Raw genomic sequence first — 26797 nt, forward strand, 5'->3', positions numbered from 1 at the left:
AGGGCCTAATTTTTACAAAGGTACTCAATTTCAAGACAATAAGTTTATATTTATTGGTGCTCTCTGATTAACCTATTACTAAGCATTCACTCACCTGGCCTGTTACCAAAGTGAAGAGAGAAGATGAGTAAGGCAAAGCAGTTGTTTACATGCAACTCATGTTCTATTAGAGAATACAGTTGTATAAAACATTGATTCATTAAAATAGAATAATTGAGGTATATTCAGAGCAATACAAGATCATTGGGGAGGGACATTTTAATTTTCCTAAGGGTTGGGGTTATCAGGGACGGCTTTGAAAGGTAAATAGGGACTATACAGTCATACCCCAGAGATACTGCAGATTTGGTTCCAGAATATTCAGTAAAGCATATCACACAAATTTTTTTTCTTTTCCAGTGCATATTAAAGTTATGCTTCCATTATACTGAATTTTTTTATTTGTGCAATAGCATATGTCTAAAAAAATGTACATATCTTAATTAAAATGTGACACACGGACAGAAAGTGAACAACACATGCTGTTGGAATCATTAGGATTTGATGCCCATTTATACAGTGTGAGAAAGTCTAAGCAATTTCTCCTGATTGATCTTACTACCTTCATTTTACCCTGTGCAAACTTTTACCACTCTAACTTTTACCCTCTAACTTTTACCCTCTGGTGCATGGTCTGCCTCCCATAATTTAGCTTGCCTTAAGGCAGTGAATGGATACTCACCTTACCCTGTGCAAAGGTGAATCTTAAAAATTTCTCAGCCTCCAAACCTGTTTTTTGTTTGTTTGCTCATTTTGAGTTCTCTGGCTTGTACTAGATGATTTTTAGTGTAAAGGCAAATTTAAACTCTAAATTGACTAGGAGATAAAAGTAAGTATTTAGTTTTTAAATCTTAGTTTTTATAAATGCTTATAGTGTTGTGTTTAGAAACCATGGATTATTTCTAGACAACTTGTGTCATAAATATTTAGGATATCTTCCAAGGGCATTCTTTTTTAAATAAAGAACAATACTCTGTAGATTTACTAGGGACTTGTGATGTGTAGAGTTTTTCCTGCTTTTATTTTTGACATTGAAAATATCTAATTAAAGATACTTCAAGTTAAATCACACTTAAAAATTAGATTTTCTTTGCCTTGGCTTTCTGAAATCTTCCTATCTTCCTCAGAAACTAGCAGTTTTTCTATGTCCTAAAGCTGATTTCACTCAGCCATTTAGATAGCTTATAGGCTCACTCATTTAAAGGACTTGAATTTAAACTCATAAGAACTTTGTTTGATACTTCAGATTATTTCTGCTTCTTCTTTAAAGGCCCATGATGCTTATACTGTCTATAGGTAGAAAAGACTACTGAAAAAATTCTGCTGGCATTATAGGATATGCTACTGTAATTAAGAAAGATTTTAAATTTTAGGACTAGGCATAAAAATATGCCCCTACATTTGTTTATGCTGTTGGTCTCCCATTGACTTGTTCCTTTGCTTTCTTTCTTATTTTTGGAATCCTCGTTATTTAAATGTCATCCTTTAAGAGGATATCTGTAACTGTGGCTTTAGATCCACACTAAGTACTAGATGAGACTGGGTCATAGAAAGAAAATAGAGTAAAGTTATTGTTACAGGGAGACCAGTCTAGGATGCACAGATGGTTCCGTGGTAGAATGCTTGCCCACTATGTAGATGATCTGGATTCGATTTCTGGCCCATGCACCCAAAACAACAGATATATAATATGTATGTATGTATAGGAAGACCAGTCTGTTACAAAGCCTGTTAACTGATTCACTGTTGTTGCTTAATTCTCCCCAATAATCTGGTTACAAAGCTTGTGTTATTTATAGCTCCTAAAATGTGTGTGAGAGAGAAAGAGAGAGAGAATCTTTGGAGCTCTAAACAGCAAAACGTTTAGTGTGTTTCTAAAATAAATAACTTATTAACTAAGTTCTGACTGACTTCATCCATTTTCAAAAAGTAAGCATTTTTTATTCATTCTTATTTAGCTCTGTGAATTCACTTCTCTGTCAGTTATCCTAGCAGTTTATAATCTTACTTATTTCTTCCATCATAGCACAAGACCATGTTTCCCACTGATTGTGCCTTTGTTTGATATGTAACCAATATTTATTGAACCCCTTATTACATTGAAGTAACTTGGAGAGAAGTATGCAGGTTTCATTAGTCATTTCTTAGAGAAGTGTTCACTGGATTCAAAGTTATCTTCATCATGGCATCCCCAGAGTGCTGAGCTGTATAATGTGACTACCCTTGCTTTTTGTCTTTTCTACAGCTGGAAGTGAATGGTCTCAGCCTCATTTACGGGGACCTTGATGTGGTTTTATTTCAGAGAATTCTTTTTTTATATAGTGATATTTATACCTTTATCTGTGCATAGTGCATACACACAATTACTGAAAAACATAACAAAGATCCAGTTTGTTTATTCAAGGTTGGTTTTCCATTTAATCAAATCATTAGTGATTCATGAAGTTTCCTGATTTATTTCAGTTCTACTTTCCTGTTATAATCTATAACAGGAAAATAGAACTGAAACTTCTATAAATCACTTCTAAGTGATCTATACCTTATGAAATTTCAATCTCCCACAGAAATACCAATACTATATTAAGTTTTTTAGGTAATTGGTAATATGTCTGACCCAGCCTCTGCTGTCAGCATGAATTTGTAATTTTAGTATTGACCATATTAGTTGATATTTTCATAACAATTTTATTTTTTTTTGAATCTTATTTTCTTTGTGTGTGTTTCTTTTTTCTAAAGGAAAGAACGCTTGGTGTATGTGGGTATCAGTATCGAAAACATCATTCCTCCACAAGTAAGTGTGGGTTTGCAGTAATTCTAAAGGGAAGACTGCCATAATTATTCTAAAGTTTAATTCATATTACAGTTTTAAATATATGGTATAATTATTTTATTAACAATAAAAATTTAAAATCTCCAAGAAAAGGAAAGCCACTCATCCCTCAGCAATTGAAATAATATGAAAGCAGATAACCGAAAAATGTGATACACATTCAAACTAAATTCATACCTTTTGAGGAGAGTGTACATTGCATTTTTATTATTCTAAATGAGATGATTTGATTTTGGCTTTTTAATGTGTCTTTTATATAAAATAATATTTCAGGGAGATTTCTGATATTTAATTCACTTTGGGGTTATCAGAAACATCAACTTATAGTCTTACTTATAGTTTTGTTTATTTGAAGGGATATTATTTTTTTTAGTCTAATTTATAATTAAGTATATTCCGTGAGTGAAAATACATGTAACAAAGTTTTCATTTGAAATAATAAAATGATTATTGGTTTTCTAAGCACAGTTTCTTTCAGACTTAATTAAATCACAAGCTTAAATAGCTTTCTTGTTTAGCTGTCTTCCTTGAATATCACACTACTCTCTCTTTCTAAATCCATTTTTAAAACTCACTCAGCATATCTGTTGAATATCTTATACATCCAGTGTTATGTTAATAAGATCTTAATGGAGAATTTTCATCACAATTGTTTTAAAACAGTTGATTATAAACTCACAGAAGTATGGGAATTTTAATACGGAAATGTTTCATCCATTGATCTCCAGTATGATTTTTAATCTTTATACTTGGCATTACTGTATTTATTCAGTTTGGGGGAGATTATCTCAAACGTTTTCAGAACTTTTACATGTGCTACGCAAGGAGCTTTAGTCTGTCATGAGTAATAACCTATATATACTTAATATCATATTTTTAAATCAGGAGCCAGATTTTTCTGAAGATCAAGAAGAAAGGAAAAAGGATTCAAAAAAATCCAAAGCAAACTTGCTTGAAAGGAGGTCAACGAGAACTCGGAAATGTATAAGTTATAGGTATGAAATATGTGGAAACGGTTATAATAAAATAATGTAAAATGTTTTTTTTAATTAGATAGCATTGATGTGGAATTATATCCTTTTACCATCATAATGATTATCAATAGTTGTTTATTTCTTACCTTGCATCTTTAGAGTCATAGAATTTTAGAGCAGCCATTGTGATCTTTTCCACATAGAAGTTTGCTCTTGTCATCTCTAGCTCGTGGGATAAAAAATAAAGGCTATCTTAAGACTGTAGGTCTTGCATTTCATCCACCTTTCCCTTTACTCTCTCAGCACTATAGCCATGCTCTCTTCTTTTAGTCCTTTTGCACATACTGTTTACTCTACCAGGAATTTCACTCACATTTTCACTATTACCCTTCTCTAGATCACATTTCCCCTATTTTATGCCATCATATCAAACAGTTCCTATACTTGAAAACATTTATCATCATTATATTGTGTAATTTGATTGTTTCTTTGCCCCACTAGACTATTAGTATGAAGGTAAAAGCCATGCCAGTTTTACACCTCTTTATGTCCCTTGTTCTTAGTACAGTCTAGAGAAGTAGTAAGTGCTCCATAAATGCTTATTGAAGAAAAATCAGTAAATATAACCTAGTTTACCTTCTACCACCAACGATTTCAAAAGAGTGGGAAAGACTTTTCCATGGTCATTCTGTCAGTAGCTATGCCTGGACTAAAGCCTTATCTTCTGATTGATTCCTAGCATCCTTTCCACTAAACCACCTGTCAAACTCAAATTGTTTCAGAACATTATTTGTCCTGTGGCCTCTAAAACTTACTTGGATGACAGCAAAACATTCTTAACTTGAACAACTGCAGATTAAAAACAAAGTTGATTTTATAGAACTTTTTCATAGAACTCTCAACTTTGATCTTGCTTGTTATAAACCTTCACCAGTGATCATGGAAAAATTCTGTTTGTATAGTTTGCCACTGTTCTTAAAGCTTTATAAAATGTGGTAGGATCATTAATTCATTCATATATATGGTAATAATATCATCATGTTCTTCTTAAAAATTTTTTTTTGAAAAATGAAAACTACTATCTATATAAACCATTGTTACTAGTGAAATGAAAGACTTATAACCCCTTTCATTTACAAGTGCAAGTGTAATTTGTGACCAAGAGACCGGCTCTGCAAGAAATACTGAAGGCACTAGAGGCAGGTACAAAAAGATAGGAGAGAGAGGTGTGGAGAAAAGTGTAGAAATGAAGACTATCAGTAAAGGTAAAAAGAAGAAAAATTAGATATGACATATAAATCCAAAAGGCAAAATGGTAGAAGAAAGTACTACTCATAAAGTAATAACACTAAATGTTAATGGATTAAACTCCCCAATCAAAAGACATAGACTGGATTAAAAAACAGGACCCAGCTATATGCTGTCTACAGGAAACACATCTTAGACCCAAGGATAAACATAGGTTGAAAGTGAAAGATTGGGAAAAGATATTTCATTCAAATAACAATCAGAAAAGAGCAGGAGTAGCTATACTAATATCCAACAAATTAGACTTCAAATGTAAAACAGTTAAAAGAGACAAAGAAGGACACTATGTAAAAGGAACAATTCAATAAGAAGACATAACAATCATAAATATTTATGCACTGAGCCAGAATGCTCCAAAATACATGAGGCAAACACTGAAAAGAGAAATAGACACATCTACCATAATAGTTAGAGATTTCGATTCCCCACTCTCATCAATGGACAGAACACCTAGACAGAGGATCAATGAAGAAACAGAGAATTTGAATAATACAATAAATGAACTAGACTTAACAGACATTTATAGAACATTACACCCCATAAAAGCAGGATATACCTTTTTCTCAAGTTCTCATGGATCATTCTCAAGGATAGACCATATGCTGGGTCACAAAGCAAGTCTTCGTAAATATGAAAAGATTGAAATCATACAAAACATTTTCTCAGATCATAAAGGAATGAGGCTGGAAATCAATAATAGGCAGAGTGCCAGAAAATTTACAAGTCCAAGTGTATAGTCAGTTCTGCTATAACACAACATGCTCATTTCTAAAATATCAACATGCTGTGGAAAATGACATTGTAAAATGCTACAAGGGGTTTGATGGGATTAGAGCCACACAATTGAAAACTTTATTAGTGACCTATTTTAAAAAAGATAGGACCAAATATATGTTAAATGGTTAAGAAACACATAGAGACTACAATAAATATATCATTTTACCTTGGAAAAGACCTAAACTTTGCCTCTGAATGTGGATATGAGGTTTGCAGCTCATAAGTTATTGCACAGTAGCAAAAGGAGCACTATTTGAAATCACACAGGAAGTTCTAACACTGACTGTAGATGGGTTGAAGCTCATATAACATGTGGTGAACTCAAGTAGCTGATAGATGTCTAAGGTTTATTCATTTTACGTATTCTTCCTATGTGGCTTGGTTCAGTGAGTTGTAGTTTACTGAATGCTACTCATGAATGAAATCATGCATAACCAAGAGTGAGATTTATGTTCTGCTCAAATTGCTTACATTTTCAAAACAAACATTATAGCAGAACTGCCCGTCTTTCATTCTGATGTCATTGGAATTACTCAAGGATGCAGAGCTTTGTTTTATTAGTTTCATCACTTCTGTCAGTGAATAATTGTTTATTAGATTCTTATTACATCTAATAGAGATGGTAACATCAAAGTAACTAGAAAGGAGCATTTGGATTGGGAGTCAGTAGAATAATGTTATAGTTGTGGCTGTGCTGCTTAGTTACCAGTTGTTTTTTGGTGGTCAGTTTCCTTTACTGCGTTGTCTGTAATGAAGGGTTAACCCTGATCAACCCTAAGATCTCCTTCAGCTCTAAAATTATTTAACAGTGATATAGGAACTTAGGGTAAACTGTGTTTTAGCATAAAATGTATGGTGTGATTCATTCATTCATACCCCACCTATTCGTCAGAAGAATTTTAGGAAGAAATATAGTTAGTGTGAGGAGCAACTTCTTAAACATGACACCAAAGACAGAAACAATGGAAAGGATATGTGATTACGTAAGAATTACATTGTGACAAAAGACTCAGACAAAAGCATTTAAAAAGAAAACGTTTGCTTGCAAGGAAATTTTGCAAAGGAGTTAGAATTCTGAAGGAATGGCTTTTAGAATTTTTTAAAAATACAGTTAATTTAGTTTTTTAATTTAGTTTTTTCATGATGGAAATTTAGCAGTATTTTTCATGTTATCTCCAAAGGTTGTTACTTATTTTTAGACATTAACATTGCAGAAATCAAAATTTAAACCTGCTTTGGCTAGATAATAAGTAAAGTGAAATTCAAGTTTCCTTTAAATTGGTGACTAGAGCTTAGACAAGGAGCCTTTTTGTTTGTTTATCTGAGTAGAAAAATGACAGGCAGACTTATGCATAATGGTTGCAAGGAAAGATGTCAGTTTTCCTTTCAGAACTTAAAAAAGTAAACGAAAGTGGAGACTTCCGGGAAGATAGGGGAGGAAAGTGCAATGAGTTCACACCAGCTCCGTAAAACAAGATGGGGGTGGGGAGAAAATAACTGGGACTGCAGTCTTGGGGTATACGTAATCAAACTAGGCAGTTTGGAAAAGGAGAGAGGTGGGGGAATTGGGATAGGGAGAGTAGAGTGGATCAGGTGACCAAGATTCCCACTAAAGGTAGGCTGCAGTGAGGGGGGGTGCAATCAACGCGAACTGATCATCCTTCCACACCAGCCTGCTCCAGCTACTGACTGGGGAAACTTTCCTGCATGGGTCAGAGTTGTCAGAACCTGCAGGGACCCCGGAATTGAACATTATAGCCCACCACGGGGCTTTAGGACAGAGTAATTACCCTGCCAGGTGCTGTAATAGCTGGCCCTTACAGATATGGTTTCTACCAGTACTGCCAGCACTGCGGATCAGTTGATCCTGCTGGGTACTGGTCAGGAGTAGCCCCACCCCCACCCCCAGAAGCATGGAGCCCTCAAGCCCCTGCAGTCCAGGACTAATGGGCCCAAGGGAGGAGTAGTTAGGAGGTGAGGCGCATCACCTGCTTGCGAGAAGCAGTAAGTACAGGCTGGCTCTAGATGGGGAGGAGTCAGCCTGAGGGGAGGAGGTGACTTGGAGGTGGCCACCTACTGAGGGAAGGGGTAAGTGCAGGCAGGCTAACTCTCTATCTGCCTAGGTTTTTATTTTTATTATTACTTTTTTATTTTTTTCTTAACATTCTTTATTTTAATCTTTTTTTAAGTACATTCTTCCTGTTTATTTTCATTAGTAGTATAATTGTTTTTGTTCTTTTTATTTTAATAGATATATGTCATTATTTTTATTATTCTATTTTATTTTATCTTTTTCCTTAAATTTTCTCTTCCTTTGGTGGGCATCAATTTGACTTCACTCCCAGTATATCTTGGGGTGTCTCCTTTTGATTCTGTGGCCTACTACTGCTGAGGTGTGTTTTGTTGCGTTCTTGTTTATATATTTTCATATTTTATTTTATTATCATCTTTTTTTTGGTACATGGGCCAGGGGTCAAACCTAGGTCTCTGGCATGGTAGGCGGCCACTCTGCCACTGAAGTACTGAACATCCCCACCTGGCTTCTAATAGACCTTTCAGTTGAATTGAATCTCCTACGTGAGATCTGTACCTTGATTTGACAGAGAATAACTGACAAACCAAGTGCAAAACCAAGTAGATAAAAAACTTTAGAAGAGTGAAAGAAACTAACTTGCAAAATAACTATATTAAGATAATCAAATGTTCCAAATACAGCAGAAAATCAGAAGGTATAAGAAGTTCCAAACAGAAACGACCCAGACAAATGACCAAGTAGAAATTCCAGAGGGGACACAGAATGTGGAACAACTGAAGGATATTTATAAAGAAGTAAAGGATCGGGCGGGCCACAGAGGCTTAGCAGGCAGGAATGCTTGCCTGTGATGCCAGAGGACCCGGGTTTGATTCCCGGTGCCTGCCCATGTTAAAAAAAATGAATAAATAAAGGATATCAGAAAGATACTAGAAGGGCATAAAGAAGAATTTGGAAGATTTAATAGAAAAATTGCAGATCTTACGGAAATGAAAGATACAGTAGACCAAATTAAAAATATGTTTGAAACAAACAATAGCAGATTCAAAGAAACAAGGAAGAAACGTGAGCTAAAGACAGAGCAGCTGAGGTAGAGTGCACAAAAGGGCGAATTGCAAGAAATGCAACTGGATCTTAGGGAAGTGATGGACCACAAGAGGCACGCAAATATAAGAATCATTGGTACCCCAGAAGGAAAAGCAAAAACTAAAGGGATGGGAAAATTAGTTGAAGATATATCAGAGAAAGCTTTCCAACCCTTATAAAAGACATAAATATGCAAATTAAGGAGGCCAAATGAACTCCAAATAGAATAAACCCTAACAGGCCTACTCCAAGATGCATACTAATCAAATTGTCAGGTGTTGAAGAGAAACAAAGTGCTGAAAGCATGAGAAAAGCAATCTACTACATACAAGGGAAAACATTTAAGACTGACTTTGGACTATGCAGCATGCACCATGGAAGCAAGAAGGTAGTGGTATGATATATTTAAGATCCTGAATAAGAAAGTTTCAGCCAGGAATTCTTTATTCAGCGAAGTTACCCATCAGAATTGAGGGAAAGACAGACAAATATTGAGAGAACTAGTCAATATGCGACCTGCTGTATAAGAAATGCTAAAGGGATTCCTATCAGCTGAAAAAATAAAGACAGGAGATGGAGGTGTAGAGGAGGGCACAGGATTGAAGAATACAAGTAACGGTAATTTAAAGGATAAAAAGAAAGAGAAGGAAAATAATATATAAATATGACAAATATAAACTAAAGGACAAGATGGTAGAGTCAGGAGCCACTTTAACAGTAATTACTTTGAATATTAATGGACTACACACCAGTTAAGAAATACATACTGGCAAAATAGATTTTAAAACATATTCCATCTATATGCTGTTTACAAGAATCACATCTGAGTCTGAAGGACACAGTTAGATTGAAAGTGAAAGGATGGAAAAAGATCTATGCAAGCTGTAACCAAAAAAAAAGCAGGAAAAGCTACAGTAGTATCAGACAAAATAGATTTTAAATGTAAAGATGTCATAAGAGACACATATTGGAGGACAATAAAACAATGGAAAGAATCAACAAAACCAAAAGTTGGTTCCTTGAGAGAATCAATAAAATTGACGGACCCTTAGATACTAACATAGGGAAAAAACAGAGAGTGCAAATTTTAAAAATCAGAAATGAGAGGGTGGTCGTTACCACAGATCATGAAGAAGTAAGAAAAATAGAATATTATGAATGACTATATGCTGACTAACTAGACAACTTAGTAAGAAAAAATTCCTAGAAACTCACAAATTACCTACACTGACTCAAGAAGAAATAGAAGATCTCAGCAAACCAACAAGGAAGGAGATTCAATCAGTCATTATAAAAATATTCCTGCAAAGAAAAGCTGAGGATCAGACAGCTTCATAGGAAGAATTTTATCAAACATTCCAAAAAGAACTAACACCAATCCTGCTGAATCTCTTCCAGAAACTTGAGGAAAAAGAAACACTACCTAATTCATTTTATGAAGCTAACATCATTCTAATGCCAAAATTGAATAAAGAGACTACAAGAAAGAAAAACTACAGACCATTCTCAATGAATACAGATGCAAAAATTCTTAACAAAATACTGGCAGATCGAATCCAACACTACATTTAAAGAATTATACATCCTGACCAAGTGGGATTCATACCAGGAATGCAAAAGTGGTTCAACATAAGAAAATCAATCAATATAACACAGCACATTAACATATAAAAAGGGGAAAATCACATGATTATATTGATTGATGCTAAAAATGCAATCGGCAACATCCAGCATCACTTCCTAGTAAAAACACTTCAAAAGATAGGAATTGAAGGAAACTTTGTCCATATCATAAAGGGCAGATATGAAAAACCCATAGCCAGCATCATACTTCATGGTGAGAAATTGAAAGCATTCCCCCTGAAATTGGGAACAAGACAAGGATGCCCACTGTCAACACTGTTGTTCAACATTGTATTAGTAGTTCTAGCTGGAGTACTTAGCTAAAAGAAACAAGAGGCATTCAGATTGGAAAGGAAGAAGTAAAACTTTCATTATCTGTAGTTGACATGATGCATACTTAGAAAACCCTGAGAAATCTACAGCAAAGCTACTTGAGCTAATAAACAAATTCAGCAAAGTGGCGGGATACAAGATTAATGTACAGAAATTAGTCATGTTTCTATACATAAGCAATGACCTAGCTCAGATGACAATTAAAGATGCCATTCAAAATGCCCAACAAAAGAATCAGATACCTAGGAATAAACCTAACCAGAGTTGTCAAGGACTTGTACACAGAAAATTATGAAACATTGCTAAACAAAATAACAGATGACCTAAATAGGTGGAAAGCCATTTTGTGCTCAGGGATAGGAAGGTTGAATGTCATCAATATGTCAATTCTGTACTAAATAAACATCTCTCCCTTTGGTCTCTGTATTAGCTAGGGTTCTCTAGAGAAAAAGAATCAGCAGGAAATATCTGTCAATATGAAATTAATATTAGTTTCTCACGTAATCATGGGAACACAGAGTCCAAAATCTATAGGTCAGGCTGTGAAGCTGACGACTCCAATGAAGCGTCTGGATGAATTCCACAGGAGAGGCTTGCCAGCCAAAGCAGGAAGAGAGACACTCTCTTCTGAATCCTCCTTAAAAGCCTTCCAGTGATTAGGTCAAACATCACTCATTGCAGAATTCACTCCCCTTGGCTGATTACAAATACGATCAGCTGTGGTTGCAGCCGACGAGATCATGATTTAATTCTCTGAAATGCTCTCATAGCGACAGACCAGCACTTGCCCAACCAGACAAACAGGCACCACCACCTGGCCAAGTTGACACATGAACCTGACCATGACAGTCTCACACAGAAGTTGAAGATTTAAAATATGGACAATACCGTCCTTTACCCTGTATTGGTTTACCTTAGTCCTTTCCAAATCAGCTTCATTTATACCTCTACTCAAGGTCTGATCACTTTTTCAACTTTTTAAACCGTTCTTGCATGGGGGATTTTCATAGCTTCAAAGCTCTAACTCTGAGTCTCAAGTGTCACATAAATACCCAAAGTTTCTGGAAACAACCTAGTTATAAACAAAAATCTCAGTATCTCAGAATTTTAAAATAACACAACTCCTGAATATATGTGACTGTTGTACGAGCTTTAATCTAGGCCCCTTTACAATAGTCCACATTATAATAACACACGTTCTCAACTTCAGTTCACTGAGTTTTGTATTAAAAGTAGCCCATCTGAGGGAGGCATGATCATATTTGTCTTTTTGTTCCTGATATTTCATTTAACATACGGTCCTTAAGGTTTGTACACCTGGTTGCATGCCTCACTTCTTTCCTTCCTGTGGCTGCTCAAGTAGTCCATTGTATGTATACACCATTTTCCCCCTTCCACTCCTCAGTTGTACCCTTAAACCACCTCCATCCTTTGTGGATCACAAACACTGCCACCATAAACACCAGTGCAGATGTCCATTCATGTGCCCACAGTTCCTTCAGGTATATACTGAGCAACAGGATTTCAGGATCCGCCCCTAGCCTCCTGTAGAACCCACCACACTGTCCTCCAAGGGGCTGCAGTTCTCAGTTTCCCTACCGAGAGTGAGTAGGCATATCTCTTTCCCCACATTTTCTCTCGTACTTGTTTCTCTCTGTTCATTTTTAAACCAGTTTTATTCACACATCATACTATACAAGCTGGTGTACAGACATGCCTTCACCACTATATATAAAGACATTTCCTTTTTTCCTCAACAAATCCATACCCCTTCCTAGTGCCTGTTTACATTTAGTTTTGTCATAATGCCTTTGTTACATTCAGTGGAAGCATATTACAGTGTTGCTGTTGACTATAGACCCTAGCTTGCATTGATTGTACTTTTTCCTGTATACCATCTGTTTTCAACACCCTGCAGTATTGACATTCATTTGCCCTCCCTTGTTAAAAAACAGAAATCCCGGAATGAGCTGGAACCCAGCATCAAGGGATTGAGAAAGCCTTCTTGACCAAAAGGGGGAAGAGAGAAATGAGACCAGATGAAGTTTCAGTGGCCGAGAGATTTTCAGAGTTGAGAGATTATCCTGTGGGTTATTCTTATGCATTATATACATGTTTCTTTTTAGATTATGGAAGTAGCTGGAGGGAAGTACCTTGAAACTGTTGAGCTGTGTTCCTGTAGCCTTGATTCTTGAAGACAGTTGTACAAAGATATACCTTTTACATTGTGACTGTGTGATTGTGAAAACCTTGTGTCTCTTGCTTCTTTTATCCAGGATATGAACAAATGAGTTTAAAAATGTGGATAAAAAAATAAATAGGGAACACGAGTGGTCAGTGGTAGAATGCTTGCCTTCCCTGTGGGAGACCCAGGTTCGATTCCCAGACCCTATACCCAAAACATAAAAATATTAAAACAAATAAGTAATAGAGGGGACAAAGAGTAAAATAAATTGGGTAGATGGAAATACTAGTGGTCAGTGAGAGGGAGGGGTAAGCGGTATGGTATGTATGAGTTTTTTCTTTTTTTCTCTTCATTTCTTTTTGTGGAGTATTGCAAATGTTCTAAAAAATTGTCATGGTGTTTAATACACAATTATGTGATGATATTGTGAGCCATTGATTTTACACCATGTATGCAATGTATGTGTGTGAAGATCTCAATAAAAATATTTTTAAAAAATAAAAATGATGTCAATTCTACCCAAACTGATCTTCAAATTCAATCAAAGTCCCAACACCCTACCTTCAAGACTTGGAAAAGCTGGTTATCAAATTTATAAGGAAGTGAAAAAGACTCCAAATAGCTAAAGATATCCTAAAAATGAGGAGCAAAGTGGGAGGACTATCATTTCCTGACTTTAAAGCTTACATAAGACCACAGTGGTCAAAACAACATGATGCTGGTACAAAGACAGAAGGGTCAATCAATGGGATAGAATTGAGTGGACAGAGATAGACCATTAGGACCCTCAAACTAAATAGTGTTTTCAAGAAATGGGAATGAGAGAATTGGATATCAGTAGCCGAAAGAATGAAAGAGGCCCTCTATCTAACAAAATTTAATTCAACATGGATTAAGGACCTAAATGTTATAAAAGCCAGTAACATAAAACTTCTAGGAGAAAACACATAGCAGCATCTCCAAGATCTAGTATTGGAGGTATCTTCTTAAACTGTACACCTAAAGCACAAGCTGCGAACAAAAAAATAGATTGATGGGAACTCCTAAAGATCAAGAGCTTCTGTGGCTCCCAGTACTTTGTTAAAAAGTTAAAGAGGCAGCAACTCAATGAGAGAAAATATTTGGAAACCACATATCAGATAAAGGCTTGATATCCTGTGTACATAAATTATACAGCTCAACAACAAAAGAACAAACAACCCAGTTATTTAATGCACAGAAAATATTAATAGACACTTTTCTGAAGAGCAAATACAGATGGCTAAAAAAGCACAAGAGCCGCTCATCTTAGCTATAAGGGAGATTCAAATTAAGATGACAATGAGACACCACCTTACACCTATAAGAATGGCTCCTATTAAACAAAAAGCTACAAGTGTTGGAGAGGATGTGGACCAATTGAAACACTTATTCACTGTTGGTGGAAATGTATAATGGTACAGCCACTGCAGAAGAGAGTTTGGCGATTCCTCAGAAAACTAAATATTGAGTGGCCCTATGACCCAGCAATTCCGATACTTGGTGTAGACCCAGAAAAGTTGAAGACAATGACATGAGCAGATATTTGCACACCAGTGTTCATAGCGGGACTATTCACAATTGCCAAGAGATGGGAACAATCTAAGTGCCCATCAACAGAAGAGTAGATAAACAAAATGTGGTATATACATACAATGGAATATTATGCAGCAGTAAGATGAAATGATGCGCAGAAACATATGACAGTATGGATGAACCTTGAGTACATAATGCTGAATGAAAGAAGTCAGACAGAAAAGGACAGATACTGTATAGATTCATTAGACTCTGATCAAGGTAATCCCAGAGATTACACTGTAGAATATAGCAGACCTAGAGGTATTCAGTAGCTAGAGACAGGAAATGCTACCCAAGGGGTGCATCTAAATGCAGGAAAACAAATAGTAGTGATGATAACTAATTAGCAGGTTTATAAATTACATTGTCATATTGAAGGTAAATATGACTGAAAGGGGATTTATAGTGCCATGTATCCCAGTAATTAAATTTATGATTATAAATAAGTTGTCACATGAATTATTTCAGTAGTTCAATAGTGGACGAGTCAATGGTAGAAGGATTTAGGGGAAAAACTAAATATGCTTGCTATAGTCAATAGTTAACAGGCAGTTAGACAGTGCTAATGGTCATAGAGTCCTAAACCCCAATCATCATCACTCAGGTTGTCTCTTAAGAGCACCTGGGGCTCGAATTGAGATTCTATAAAAGTTTCATGCACTAGATTTGCCTTCCTGAAACATGTAATTCCGGGAGGGTTCCTATATCACAGAAATCCTGAAACGCAGAGGGACCAGCTTCTCCAGGATTATCAGCTGATTGCATCCCCCTGTCCTTCAGTGTGGACACCCCTCCTCAGCATGAAAGAATCAGAATGGGCATCTCCCAAGGATCTGTATAGAGTGGGAGAGGGATTAAATAAGAGAGAGAGGAAGTATTACAGGAAATGGGATTTAACAAATGAGTAAGGCTGCTGGATCACTATATTAATATCCCCTCTGGCCTCCAGTGTTTTGGAGCAGCTAGAAGGAGAAATCTGAGGTGATGGAATGGTAACCCATGAAAAATTCAGATATCTGTTCTGTGGCTGCTTGTTGAAGTATGCTTTGAAAGTTATCGTTTTTTTTTTTTCTTATGTTGCTTTGTTTATGTGTTATATTTTACAATAAAAATGTTTTTTAAAAATTAGCACACCAATGTTTATAGCAGCATTATTTACAATTGCAAGGAGATGGAAACAGCCAAAATGTCCATCAACAGACGAGTGGCTAAACAAACTGTGGTATATACATACAATGGAATATTATGCAGCTTTAAGACAGAATAAACTTATGAAGTATGTAACAACATGGATGGATCTTGAGAACATTATGCTGAGTGAGACTAGCCAAAAACTAAAGGACAAATACTGTATGGTCTCATTGATATGAACTGACATTAGTGAATAGACTTGGAATATTTTGTTCGTAACAGAGACCATCAGGAGATAGAAATAGGGTAAGATATTGGGCAATTGGAGCTGAAGGGATACAAATTGTGCAACAGGACTGGATACAAAAACTCAGATGGACAGCCCAATACTACCTAACTGTAATATAATTATGTTAAAACACTGAATGAAGCTGCATGTGAGAATGATAGAGGGAGGAGGGCTGGGAACATAAATGAAATCAGAAAGAAAGATAGATGTTAAAGATTGAGATGGTATAATCTAGGAATGCCTAGAGTGTATAATAATAGTAAAATGTACAAGGTACAATTTTAAAAATGTTTTTGCATGAGGAAGAACAAAGGAATGTCATTATTGCAGGGTACTGAAAATAGATGGTAATATTTTAAAGTGTCACCTTCTGTGTGAGACTAAAGCAAAAAATGTTTATTAGTTCCAAAATTTATATTTTGACTAGTGCATTTCCTAATATAACTTATGTAGATAGTTTGATTGAATGCCATAAGTACTTAGAATCTCAGATAGGATATGAGAGTTTGCTGGTTTGTCCAGAGGGATGCCCCGATGAATCCCAGAGTGATTCAGTCAGTGAGTGGAAAAGTATCTGCAAAGCCCCCTTCGGGAAGTGGTGAGAACAGGGAGAAATTAAACTTCCTCAAGTTGAATTCTTGATATTCTCACAAGCAGTGTGGACAACCAAAGCTATAGGCAGGGCCCCCAGTCTTGGGATTTGTTCATATGAAACTTAACCCCACAAAGGATAGGTCAAGCCTATTTAAAATTTAGGTCTAAGAGTCACCCCCAAGAGAGCCTCTTTTGTTGCTCAGATGTGGCCTCTCTCTCCAGCCAACACAATGAGCAGTCTCACCACCCTCCACCTCTCTGCGTGGGACATGACTCCCAGGGGTGTGGACCTTCCTGGCAACATGGGACAGAGATCTTGGAATGAATGGAGACTCAGCATCAAGGGATTTAGAAAAACCCTAGAATGAGCTGAGACTTAGCATCAAGGGATTGAGAAAACCTTCTTGACCAAAAGGGGGAAGAGGAAAATGAGACAAAGTGTCAATGGCTGAGAGATTCCAAACAGAGTTGAGAGGTTATCCTGGAGGTTATTCTTATGCATCAAGTAGATATCATCTTGTTATTCAAGATGTAATGGAGATGCTGGAGGGAACTGCCTAAAAATGTAGAGCTGTGTTCCAGTAGCCATGTTTCTTGAGGATGATTGTATAATGATACAGCTGTCACAATGTGACTGTGTGATTGTGAAAACCTTGTGTCTAATGCTCCTTTTATGTACCTTGTCAACAAAGGAGTAGAACATATGGAATAAAAATAAATAATAGGGGGAACAAATGCTAAAATAAATTTAGTTTAAATGCTAGTGATCAATGAAAGCAAGGGGTAAGGGGTATGGTAGGTATAATCTTTTTTTTTTTCTTTCCTGTGTTCATTTTATTTCTTTTTCTATTGTCTTTTTATTTCTTTTTCTGAATTAACGCAAATGTTCTAAGAAACGATGAATATGCAACTAAGTGATGATATTGTGAATTATTGATCATGTACGTTTTATTTTGTTTTTTTTAAATTAATTTTAAAAAGAAAAAAATAGCAAAGGCTAAAGGGGAAATATACATTGGAGAGAAGAATTTGGGACATATGACAAAGGTTAAAATGTTTATTACATAATAAACTCTTACAGGGTGGGCCATGGTGGCTCAGCAGGCAGAGTTCTCACCTGCCATGCTCAGGACCCGGATTCTATTCCTGGTTCCTGCCCATGCAAAAAAACAGTGAGAAAAGATGAACACACTCGCTAAAAAATGGGCAAAGGACAAAAACCATTGCTTTACAAAAGAAAAAGTAAAAATGACCAGTAAATATGAAAATAATATTTAGCATTAATCACAATTAAATTAAAATTAAAGGAGGGTGGGCCACAGTGGCTCAGCAGGCAGAGTTCTCGCTTGCCATGCTGGAGACCCGGGTTCATTTCCCAGTGCCTGCCCATGTAAAAAAAAAATAAAGGAACAAGGAAACAATTGTTTTCCCAAGTTAGAATAATAAATACTAGTGATAAAATTCACTCTCTAGTTTTATTATAAAGTGACAGCCCTTTGAACAACAATTCTCACCTTACCTTAAAATTCTAATGTTAAAACTTTGTATGTTGTTTAAGCTGAAATAATTTCACTTCTAGTAGGAATACGAGGAACAAACCTGTAGTCTGGCAAACCTCACAGAGGTGGGGCATCTCAGCAAACAAGGGAAGAGATAGTTATTATAGGATTTTGAACAAGGATAGAATTTAGATGAAATTTGAAGGAAGCAGTGTTTTGACCGTCTCAGAGCAAAGCAGGGCTATAAAACAGTATCATCCATAAAATAAAATTAAAAAACAAATTCAAAATTAGCTCTGGATTGCAAAGTGGATACAGGGCTCCATTTCCTTGGAAACATTCAAGTTAAGACAGATGTAGAGTACTGTGTCCAGAAACTACTTCATTGAAGTTTGCCATCTAGAAAGTAAATTCAGGGTGCTTATCTGTGTTAGAGAACTTTGTCTTTGCCACCTGACTTGTAGAACTGTCCTGAGAGTCCTCTCCTCCTGTGCACAGTGGCCACTGTTAAGGAAAAACTGATTGCCCCAGTTGCAGAAGAAGAGGGAACAGTCCTAAACAATAACATCACTGTAGTGGATATTGGACAGGTTTGTATGGCATGTGCTTTCAGCCTTGGAAAGTCTCTGGCTGATGAACTTGCCCTTGTGAATGTTTTGGGAAATAAACTCAAAGGAGAAATGATGGATCTGCATCATGGAAGCTTGGTTCTTCAGACACCTAAAATTGTAGTAGATAAAGATTACTCTTTAATTCTGAAATCCTGGTGATAACTGCAGGAGTCCATCAGCAAAAGGGAGAGAGTCACCTCAGCCTAGTTCAGAGGGATGTTAATGTCTTCAAATTCATTATTCCTCAGATCTTCAAGTATAGTCCCAATTGCATCATTATTGTGGTTTTCAACCCAATGGGTATTCCAACATACATTACCTGGAAATTAAATAGATTACCCAAGCACTGTGTGATTGTAAGTCTGCACGATCTGGATTCTGCTAGATTTTATTATCTTATGGCTGAAAAACTAGGCATTCATCACAGCAGATGCCATGGATGGATTTTAGGAGAACATGGAGACTCAAGTGTGGCTGTATGGAGTCAGAGTGAATGTAACAGGAGTTTCTCTCCAGGGAGTGAATCCAGAAATTGGAACGGATAATGGCATTGAAAAGTGGAAGGAAGTGCAGAAGATGGTTGTTGAAAGTGCCTATGAAGTCATCAAGCTAAAGAATATACCAACTGGGCTATTGGATTCAGTGTGGCTAATCTAATTGAATCCATCTTCAAAAATCTATCCAAGATTCATCCATTGTCATCAGTGGTGAAGGGGATTGTTCTAGTTTGCTAGCTGCTGGAATGTGATATGCCAGAAACAGAATGGCTTTTAAAAGGGGAATTTATTAAGTTGCAAGTCTGCAGTTCTAAGGCAATGTCCCAATTAAAGCAAGTCTATAAAAATGTCCAAATTAAGGCACCAAAAAGAGGTTACCTTCACTCAAGAAAGGCCGACAGAGTTTAGGATTTCTCTCTCAACTGGAAAGGCCCATGGCGAACATGGCGACATCTGCTAGCTTTCTCTCCAGGCTTCTTCTTTCATAAAGCTCCCCCAGGGAGTGTATTCCTTCTTTATCTGCAAAGGTCTCTGGCTGCATGGGCTTTGTGGTTCTCATGGCTCTCTGATGGCTCTGTTGCTCTACAGGTTTTTCCAAAGTGTTTCCCTCTTAAAGGGCTCCAGTAAGCAACCCCACCTTCAATAGGTAGAGCACACCTCCATGGATATCATCTAATTAAAAGTTGCCATCCACAATTGGGTGGGTCACATCACATCTCCATGGATAATCAAAAAGCTCTCACCCAGCAATATTGAATGAGGATTAAAGAACATGGCTTTTCTGGGGTACACCACAGAAAAGGTGTTCAAACTGGCACAAAGATTTATGTCATTCTTAAGCCTTCCATGTATCCTGAATGCTTGAGACTTAACCGGTTTTATCAGTGAGAAACTGAAGAATGATGAAGAACTCAAGAAGAGTGCAGATACCCTCTTTGACATCCAGAAGGACCTAAAATATCTGTGACAATTGAGTTCTGTGCTGTAAAAATTTTTAAAACTGCAGTGTGATTAACCTTGAGCCACTAGTTATTATCCATGTACATAGATCACTGTTTGCTAATGTGAATTTGGGCCCACAGAATCAAGGGAAATATTTGGTTTAATGCTTACAATAGAAGCCCTTGAACAAACAAATTAACTATTATAGTGTGAAGAGGAAAAAATGACTAAGATGCTTCAGACAAGAGTCAGATGTTTCATTTTTACTAATGTAATTTCAAGCATCAGAGTTTGTCATAGTTTCTGATTTTTTTAGAGTAAAAAGTTTCTCAGTAAAACTAGTAACCTAAAAAAAGTGGATTCTTATGCCACTTTACATCTGCAGCATGTCCTGCAGAAAAGTATTTTTTCCTGTTAACTTTGCTTACAGCTTTTCTGTGTATTTACCCTGGCTTGATAAGTGAACATGCAGATTTTTACTTTTTCAAAACTTATCTTAGAAAAAGCCAAGCTACAGCCAACAGGAATTTTTCTTTCTTTTTTTTTTTTTTTGCATAGGCAGATAGTGGGAACCAAACCTGAGTCTCCAGCATGGCAGGCAAGAACTCTGCCACTGAGCCGGACGCCCAGGGATGTTTTTCATAGCATTGTTTATTGTGAAAAATTTGGAAGTAAACTGCTTTAACTAAGTTATGATACATCTGTGGGACACTAGTCTACATTGTAGAAGTAGAGTTCTCAAACAGTCTTCTGAAATTTTATGGGTATATATATTTTCTATAGAGTAAATTCATAGCTTTAATGAGTTTTCTAATTCATACTGCAAAATATTTGGACTTTGTCTTCTGTTGTTAATACATTATGTAACCTTAGAACATTGTTGACAGGAGATCTTGCTGTGATGATGGAAATGCTCTAATTTTGTGTTGCCACTAGCTAGCTATATATATGGCTGTTGAGCACTTGAAATATGCCTTGTAAGGAACAGAATTCTTCATTTAAATATATATATAGCCCACACATGTATAATAATTATTGTATTTAAGCAAGTCTTAAGTCACTTCAACTGTAAAGTAAAAGGAGTTTTGCAGGTCAAGAAATCTTAGGAATCATCTAGTCTTGTTCCTTTTCTTTAGGTAGGGAGAAACTGAGCCCTTGAGAAAGTATGTTTATTCTAGTTCTGAAATTCTGATGGTCCATGTATGTTACAGTAATAATAATAATGTAATATTCATTAACAATAATAATATAATCCTTATAACTAATATTATTTGTGGAACACTAAATTTGTTGTACTTAATTTGTCACATATACTTAATTTGTATAGATCAGAGGTTGGCAAACTGGCCTATAATCCAAATTCAGCCTGCCACCTGTTTTTGTACAGCCCATGAGTAAAGAGTGGTTTTATATTTTAAATGGTTAGGGGAAAAATCTAAATAATTGTGCTGGTTTGAAGGGAAGTATGCCCCCTAAGAAAAGCCATGTTTTAATATGGATCCCATTTATTAAAGGTAGAATAGTCTCTATTCAATGCTGTGTATTTGGGACTGTGATGGGATAATCTCCCTGGTTGATGAGATTTAGTTAAGAACGGTTGTTAAACTGGATTAGGGGATGACATGTCTCCACCCATCTGAGTGGGTCTTGATTAGTTTCTGAAGTCCTATAAAAGAGGAAACATTTTGGAGAATGAGAGACTCAGAGAGACTCAGAGAGAGCAGAGAATGCTGCAGCACCACGAAGCAGAGAGTCCACCAGCCAGCGACCTTTGGAGATGAAGAAGGAAAACGCCTCCCGGGGAGCTTCATGAAACAGGAAGCCAGGAGACAAAGCTAGCAGATGATACCGTATTCGCCATGTGCCTGTCCAGCCGAGAGAGGAGCCCTGACTGCGTTCGCCATGTGCCTTTCCAGATGAGAGAGAAACCCTGAACTTCATCGGCTTTCTTGAACCAAGGTATCTTTCCCCGGATGCCTTTGATTGGACATTTCTATAGACTTGTTTTAATTGGGACATTTTCTCGGCCTTAGATCTGTAAACTAGCAACTCATTAAATTCCCCTTGTTAAAAGCCATTCCGTTTCTGGTATATTGCATTCCAGCAGCTAGCAAACTAGAACAGATTTTGGTACCGAGAGTGGGGTGCTACTGCTGCAGTTTGCAAATACCAAGCATGTTGGAGTGGCTTTTTAAATGGATATGGGGAAGATTCTGGAAGAGTTGTGAAAAGCTTGATAGAGAAGGCCTAGAATGCTTTGAAGAGACTGTTGGTAGAAATGTGGACTCTAAAGATACCTCTGATGAGGCCTTAGACAAAAATGAGGTCCGTGTTATTGTAGACTGGAAGGAAGGCGATCCTTGTTTTAAAATGGCATATAATCTGGCAAAATTGACTGGTAGTTTTGGCTGGAAGGCAGATTTTAAAAGCCATGAACTTGGATATTTAGCAGAAGAGATCTCCAAATTAAATGTCGAAAGTGCAGTCTGGTTTCTCCTTGCAGCTTATAGTGAAATGCGACAGGAAAGAGATAAACTGAAAACTGAACTCTTGAGTAAAAAGAAACCAGAAATTGAGGTCCTGGAAAATTCTGGGCCTACAGAAAGGGTGACTACAGAGTATAGTGTGGATTTAACCAAATGTGGAACCAGCCAGCCATTTCAGAGAAAGTCAGGATCGGACATGGAGTTATCCAGGAAAGATTTGTGGAAACTCCTTATGTCTGATGGGCATGATCCAAGGCTACTGCATAGAAAGCCAACGAGAGTGCTGTGGGACCTGTATAAACAGAGCCGCTGCCAGTCTGGACTGAGGGGTTCAGAGAAGGGACACATTGGAGGAAAAATAACTTCAGAGGCAAAACCGTGGAGGCTGAGGTCTGAAGTCAGGAAGCCTCGGGCCAGGAGAGTGGACCCACCCAAGCCCGTGGAGAGGGTGAGTTTGCCCCAAAGGCAGAGAATGGGCCTTCCACCTCATTGCAGTGGAAGAGTCATGCCGCCTCAGGCGTTTGAGAGGGTGAAGCACGTTTCTTGGGGTTGGGGGAGAGCCTGGCTGCCACCACATGGAGGGGCTGAGCGTGTGCCCCGGAGATGGCAGAGAGCCCGGGTGTGGCCCCAATGCTTGGAGAGGGTGGAGCCGAGAGAAAGGTGGTCTCCCCAATATCCCCCAAGGTTGCATTCAGAGAGAGGCAGGCGTAGGCATTTGGAAAGGGTGGGACTGCCACTTTCTAAAGCCCTGAGGATAAATGAGTCTCAGACTTTGAAATCTAATGGACTTTGCCCTGCAGGTTTTTGAAACTGTATGGGTCAGGTGACCCCTGTGTTCCTTCCTCCCTATGGAAATGTATATATATATCCTATGAATGTTCCTCCTTTGTATGTTGGCAGTAAATAACTTGTTGTGAGTTTTCAAAGGTCCAGAGCAAATGGAGAGAATTTTGCCTTAGGACAGACCATGCCTGTAACTGACTTGATGAGATTTTATACTGTCTCTAATTTTTTACTTCATTGTATTGCTACTGATAGGCTTAAGGATTTCTGATATTGTTATGAAATTAATGTATTTTGTATTTGGGAAAAACATGTCTTTTTTAGGGGCCAGAGGGTGGAATGTGCTGGTTTGAAGGGAAGTATGCCCCCTAAGAAAAGCCATGTTTTAATATGGATCCCATTTCTTAAAGGTAGAATAGTCTCTATTCAATGCTGTGTATTTGGGACTGTGATGGGATAATCTCCCTGGTTGATGAGATTTAGTTAAGAACGGTTGTTAAACTGGATTAGGGGATGACATGTCTCCACCCATCTGAGTGGGTCTTGATTAGTTTCTGAAGTCCTATAAAAGAGGAAACATTTTGGAGAATGAGAGACTCAGAGAGACTCAGAGAGAGCAGAGAATGCTGCAGCACCACGAAGCAGAGAGTCCACCAGCCAGCGACCTTTGGAGATGAAGAAGGAAAACGCCTCCCGGGGAGCTTCATGAAACAGGAAGCCAGGAGACAAAGCTAGCAGATGATACCGTATTCGCCATGTGCCTGTCCAGCCGAGAGAGGAGCCCTGACTGCGTTCGCCATGTGCCTTTCCAGATGAGAGAGAAACCCTGAACTTCATCGGCTTTCTTGAACCAAGGTATCTTTCCCCGGATGCCTTTGATTGGACATTTCTATAGACTTGTTTTAATTGGGACATTTTCTCGGCCTTAGATCTGTAAACTAGCAACTCATTAAATTCCCCTTGTTAAAAGCCATTCCGTTTCTGGTATATTGCATTCCAGCAGCTAGCAAACTAGAACAGATTTTGGTACCGAGAGTGGGGTGCTACTGCTGCAGTTTGCAAATACCAAGCATGTTGGAGTGGCTTTTTAAATGGATATGGGGAAGATTCTGGAAGAGTTGTGAAAAGCTTGATAGAGAAGGCCTAGAATGCTTTGAAGAGACTGTTGGTAGAAATGTGGACTCTAAAGATACCTCTGATGAGGCCTTAGACAAAAATGAGGTCCGTGTTATTGTAGACTGGAAGGAAGGCGATCCTTGTTTTAAAATGGCATATAATCTGGCAAAATTGACTGGTAGTTTTGGCTGGAAGGCAGATTTTAAAAGCCATGAACTTGGATATTTAGCAGAAGAGATCTCCAAATTAAATGTCGAAAGTGCAGTCTGGTTTCTCCTTGCAGCTTATAGTGAAATGCGACAGGAAAGAGATAAACTGAAAACTGAACTCTTGAGTAAAAAGAAACCAGAAATTGAGGTCCTGGAAAATTCTGGGCCTACAGAAAGGGTGACTACAGAGTATAGTGTGGATTTAACCAAATGTGGAACCAGCCAGCCATTTCAGAGAAAGTCAGGATCGGACATGGAGTTATCCAGGAAAGATTTGTGGAAACTCCTTATGTCTGATGGGCATGATCCAAGGCTACTGCATAGAAAGCCAACGAGAGTGCTGTGGGACCTGTATAAACAGAGCCGCTGCCAGTCTGGACTGAGGGGTTCAGAGAAGGGACACATTGGAGGAAAAATAACTTCAGAGGCAAAACCGTGGAGGCTGAGGTCTGAAGTCAGGAAGCCTCGGGCCAGGAGAGTGGACCCACCCAAGCCCGTGGAGAGGGTGAGTTTGCCCCAAAGGCAGAGAATGGGCCTTCCACCTCATTGCAGTGGAAGAGTCATGCCGCCTCAGGCGTTTGAGAGGGTGAAGCACGTTTCTTGGGGTTGGGGGAGAGCCTGGCTGCCACCACATGGAGGGGCTGAGCGTGTGCCCCGGAGATGGCAGAGAGCCCGGGTGTGGCCCCAATGCTTGGAGAGGGTGGAGCCGAGAGAAAGGTGGTCTCCCCAATATCCCCCAAGGTTGCATTCAGAGAGAGGCAGGCGTAGGCATTTGGAAAGGGTGGGACTGCCACTTTCTAAAGCCCTGAGGATAAATGAGTCTCAGACTTTGAAATCTAATGGACTTTGCCCTGCAGGTTTTTGAAACTGTATGGGTCAGGTGACCCCTGTGTTCCTTCCTCCCTATGGAAATGTATATATATATCCTATGAATGTTCCTCCTTTGTATGTTGGCAGTAAATAACTTGTTGTGAGTTTTCAAAGGTCCAGAGCAAATGGAGAGAATTTTGCCTTAGGACAGACCATGCCTGTAACTGACTTGATGAGATTTTATACTGTCTCTAATTTTTTACTTCATTGTATTGCTACTGATAGGCTTAAGGATTTCTGATATTGTTATGAAATTAATGTATTTTGTATTTGGGAAAAACATGTCTTTTTTAGGGGCCAGAGGGTGGAATGTGCTGGTTTGAAGGGAAGTATGCCCCCTAAGAAAAGCCATGTTTTAATATGGATCCCATTTCTTAAAGGTAGAATAGTCTCTATTCAATGCTGTGTATTTGGGACTGTGATGGGATAATCTCCCTGGTTGATGAGATTTAGTTAAGAACGGTTGTTAAACTGGATTAGGGGATGACATGTCTCCACCCATCTGAGTGGGTCTTGATTAGTTTCTGAAGTCCTATAAAAGAGGAAACATTTTGGAGAATGAGAGACTCAGAGAGACTCAGAGAGAGCAGAGAATGCTGCAGCACCACGAAGCAGAGAGTCCACCAGCCAGCGACCTTTGGAGATGAAGAAGGAAAACGCCTCCCGGGGAGCTTCATGAAACAGGAAGCCAGGAGACAAAGCTAGCAGATGATACCGTATTCGCCATGTGCCTGTCCAGCCGAGAGAGGAGCCCTGACTGCGTTCGCCATGTGCCTTTCCAGATGAGAGAGAAACCCTGAACTTCATCGGCTTTCTTGAACCAAGGTATCTTTCCCCAGATGCCTTTGATTGGACATTTCTATAGACTTGTTTTAATTGGGACATTTTCTCGGCCTTAGATCTGTAAACTAGCAACTCATTAAATTCCCCTTGTTAAAAGCCATTCCGTTTCTGGTATATTGCATTCCAGCAGCTAGCAAACTAGAA

The 26797-nt window shown here is 37.9% G+C and overlaps 1 protein-coding gene and 1 pseudogene across 3 annotated transcripts in view; both read left to right on the plus strand.

The window, feature by feature from the left end:
* Positions 1–26797, plus strand: part of RSF1 (remodeling and spacing factor 1) — a 185183-nt gene that overhangs the window by 143560 nt on the left and 14826 nt on the right. For all 3 annotated transcript variants that reach the window (XM_077113472.1, XM_077113473.1, XM_077113474.1), the window contains 2 exons: positions 2776–2830; positions 3755–3864. In XM_077113472.1, coding sequence (XP_076969587.1) covers positions 2776–2830; positions 3755–3864 — 165 coding nt within the window. The remainder of the gene's footprint in view (positions 1–2775; positions 2831–3754; positions 3865–26797) is intronic.
* On the plus strand, positions 4354–19652 carry LOC143643899 (L-lactate dehydrogenase B chain-like; annotated as a pseudogene).

Source organism: Tamandua tetradactyla, chromosome 8 (assembly GCF_023851605.1).
Source record: "Tamandua tetradactyla isolate mTamTet1 chromosome 8, mTamTet1.pri, whole genome shotgun sequence".
Classification (NCBI taxonomy): Eukaryota; Metazoa; Chordata; class Mammalia; order Pilosa; family Myrmecophagidae; genus Tamandua; species Tamandua tetradactyla.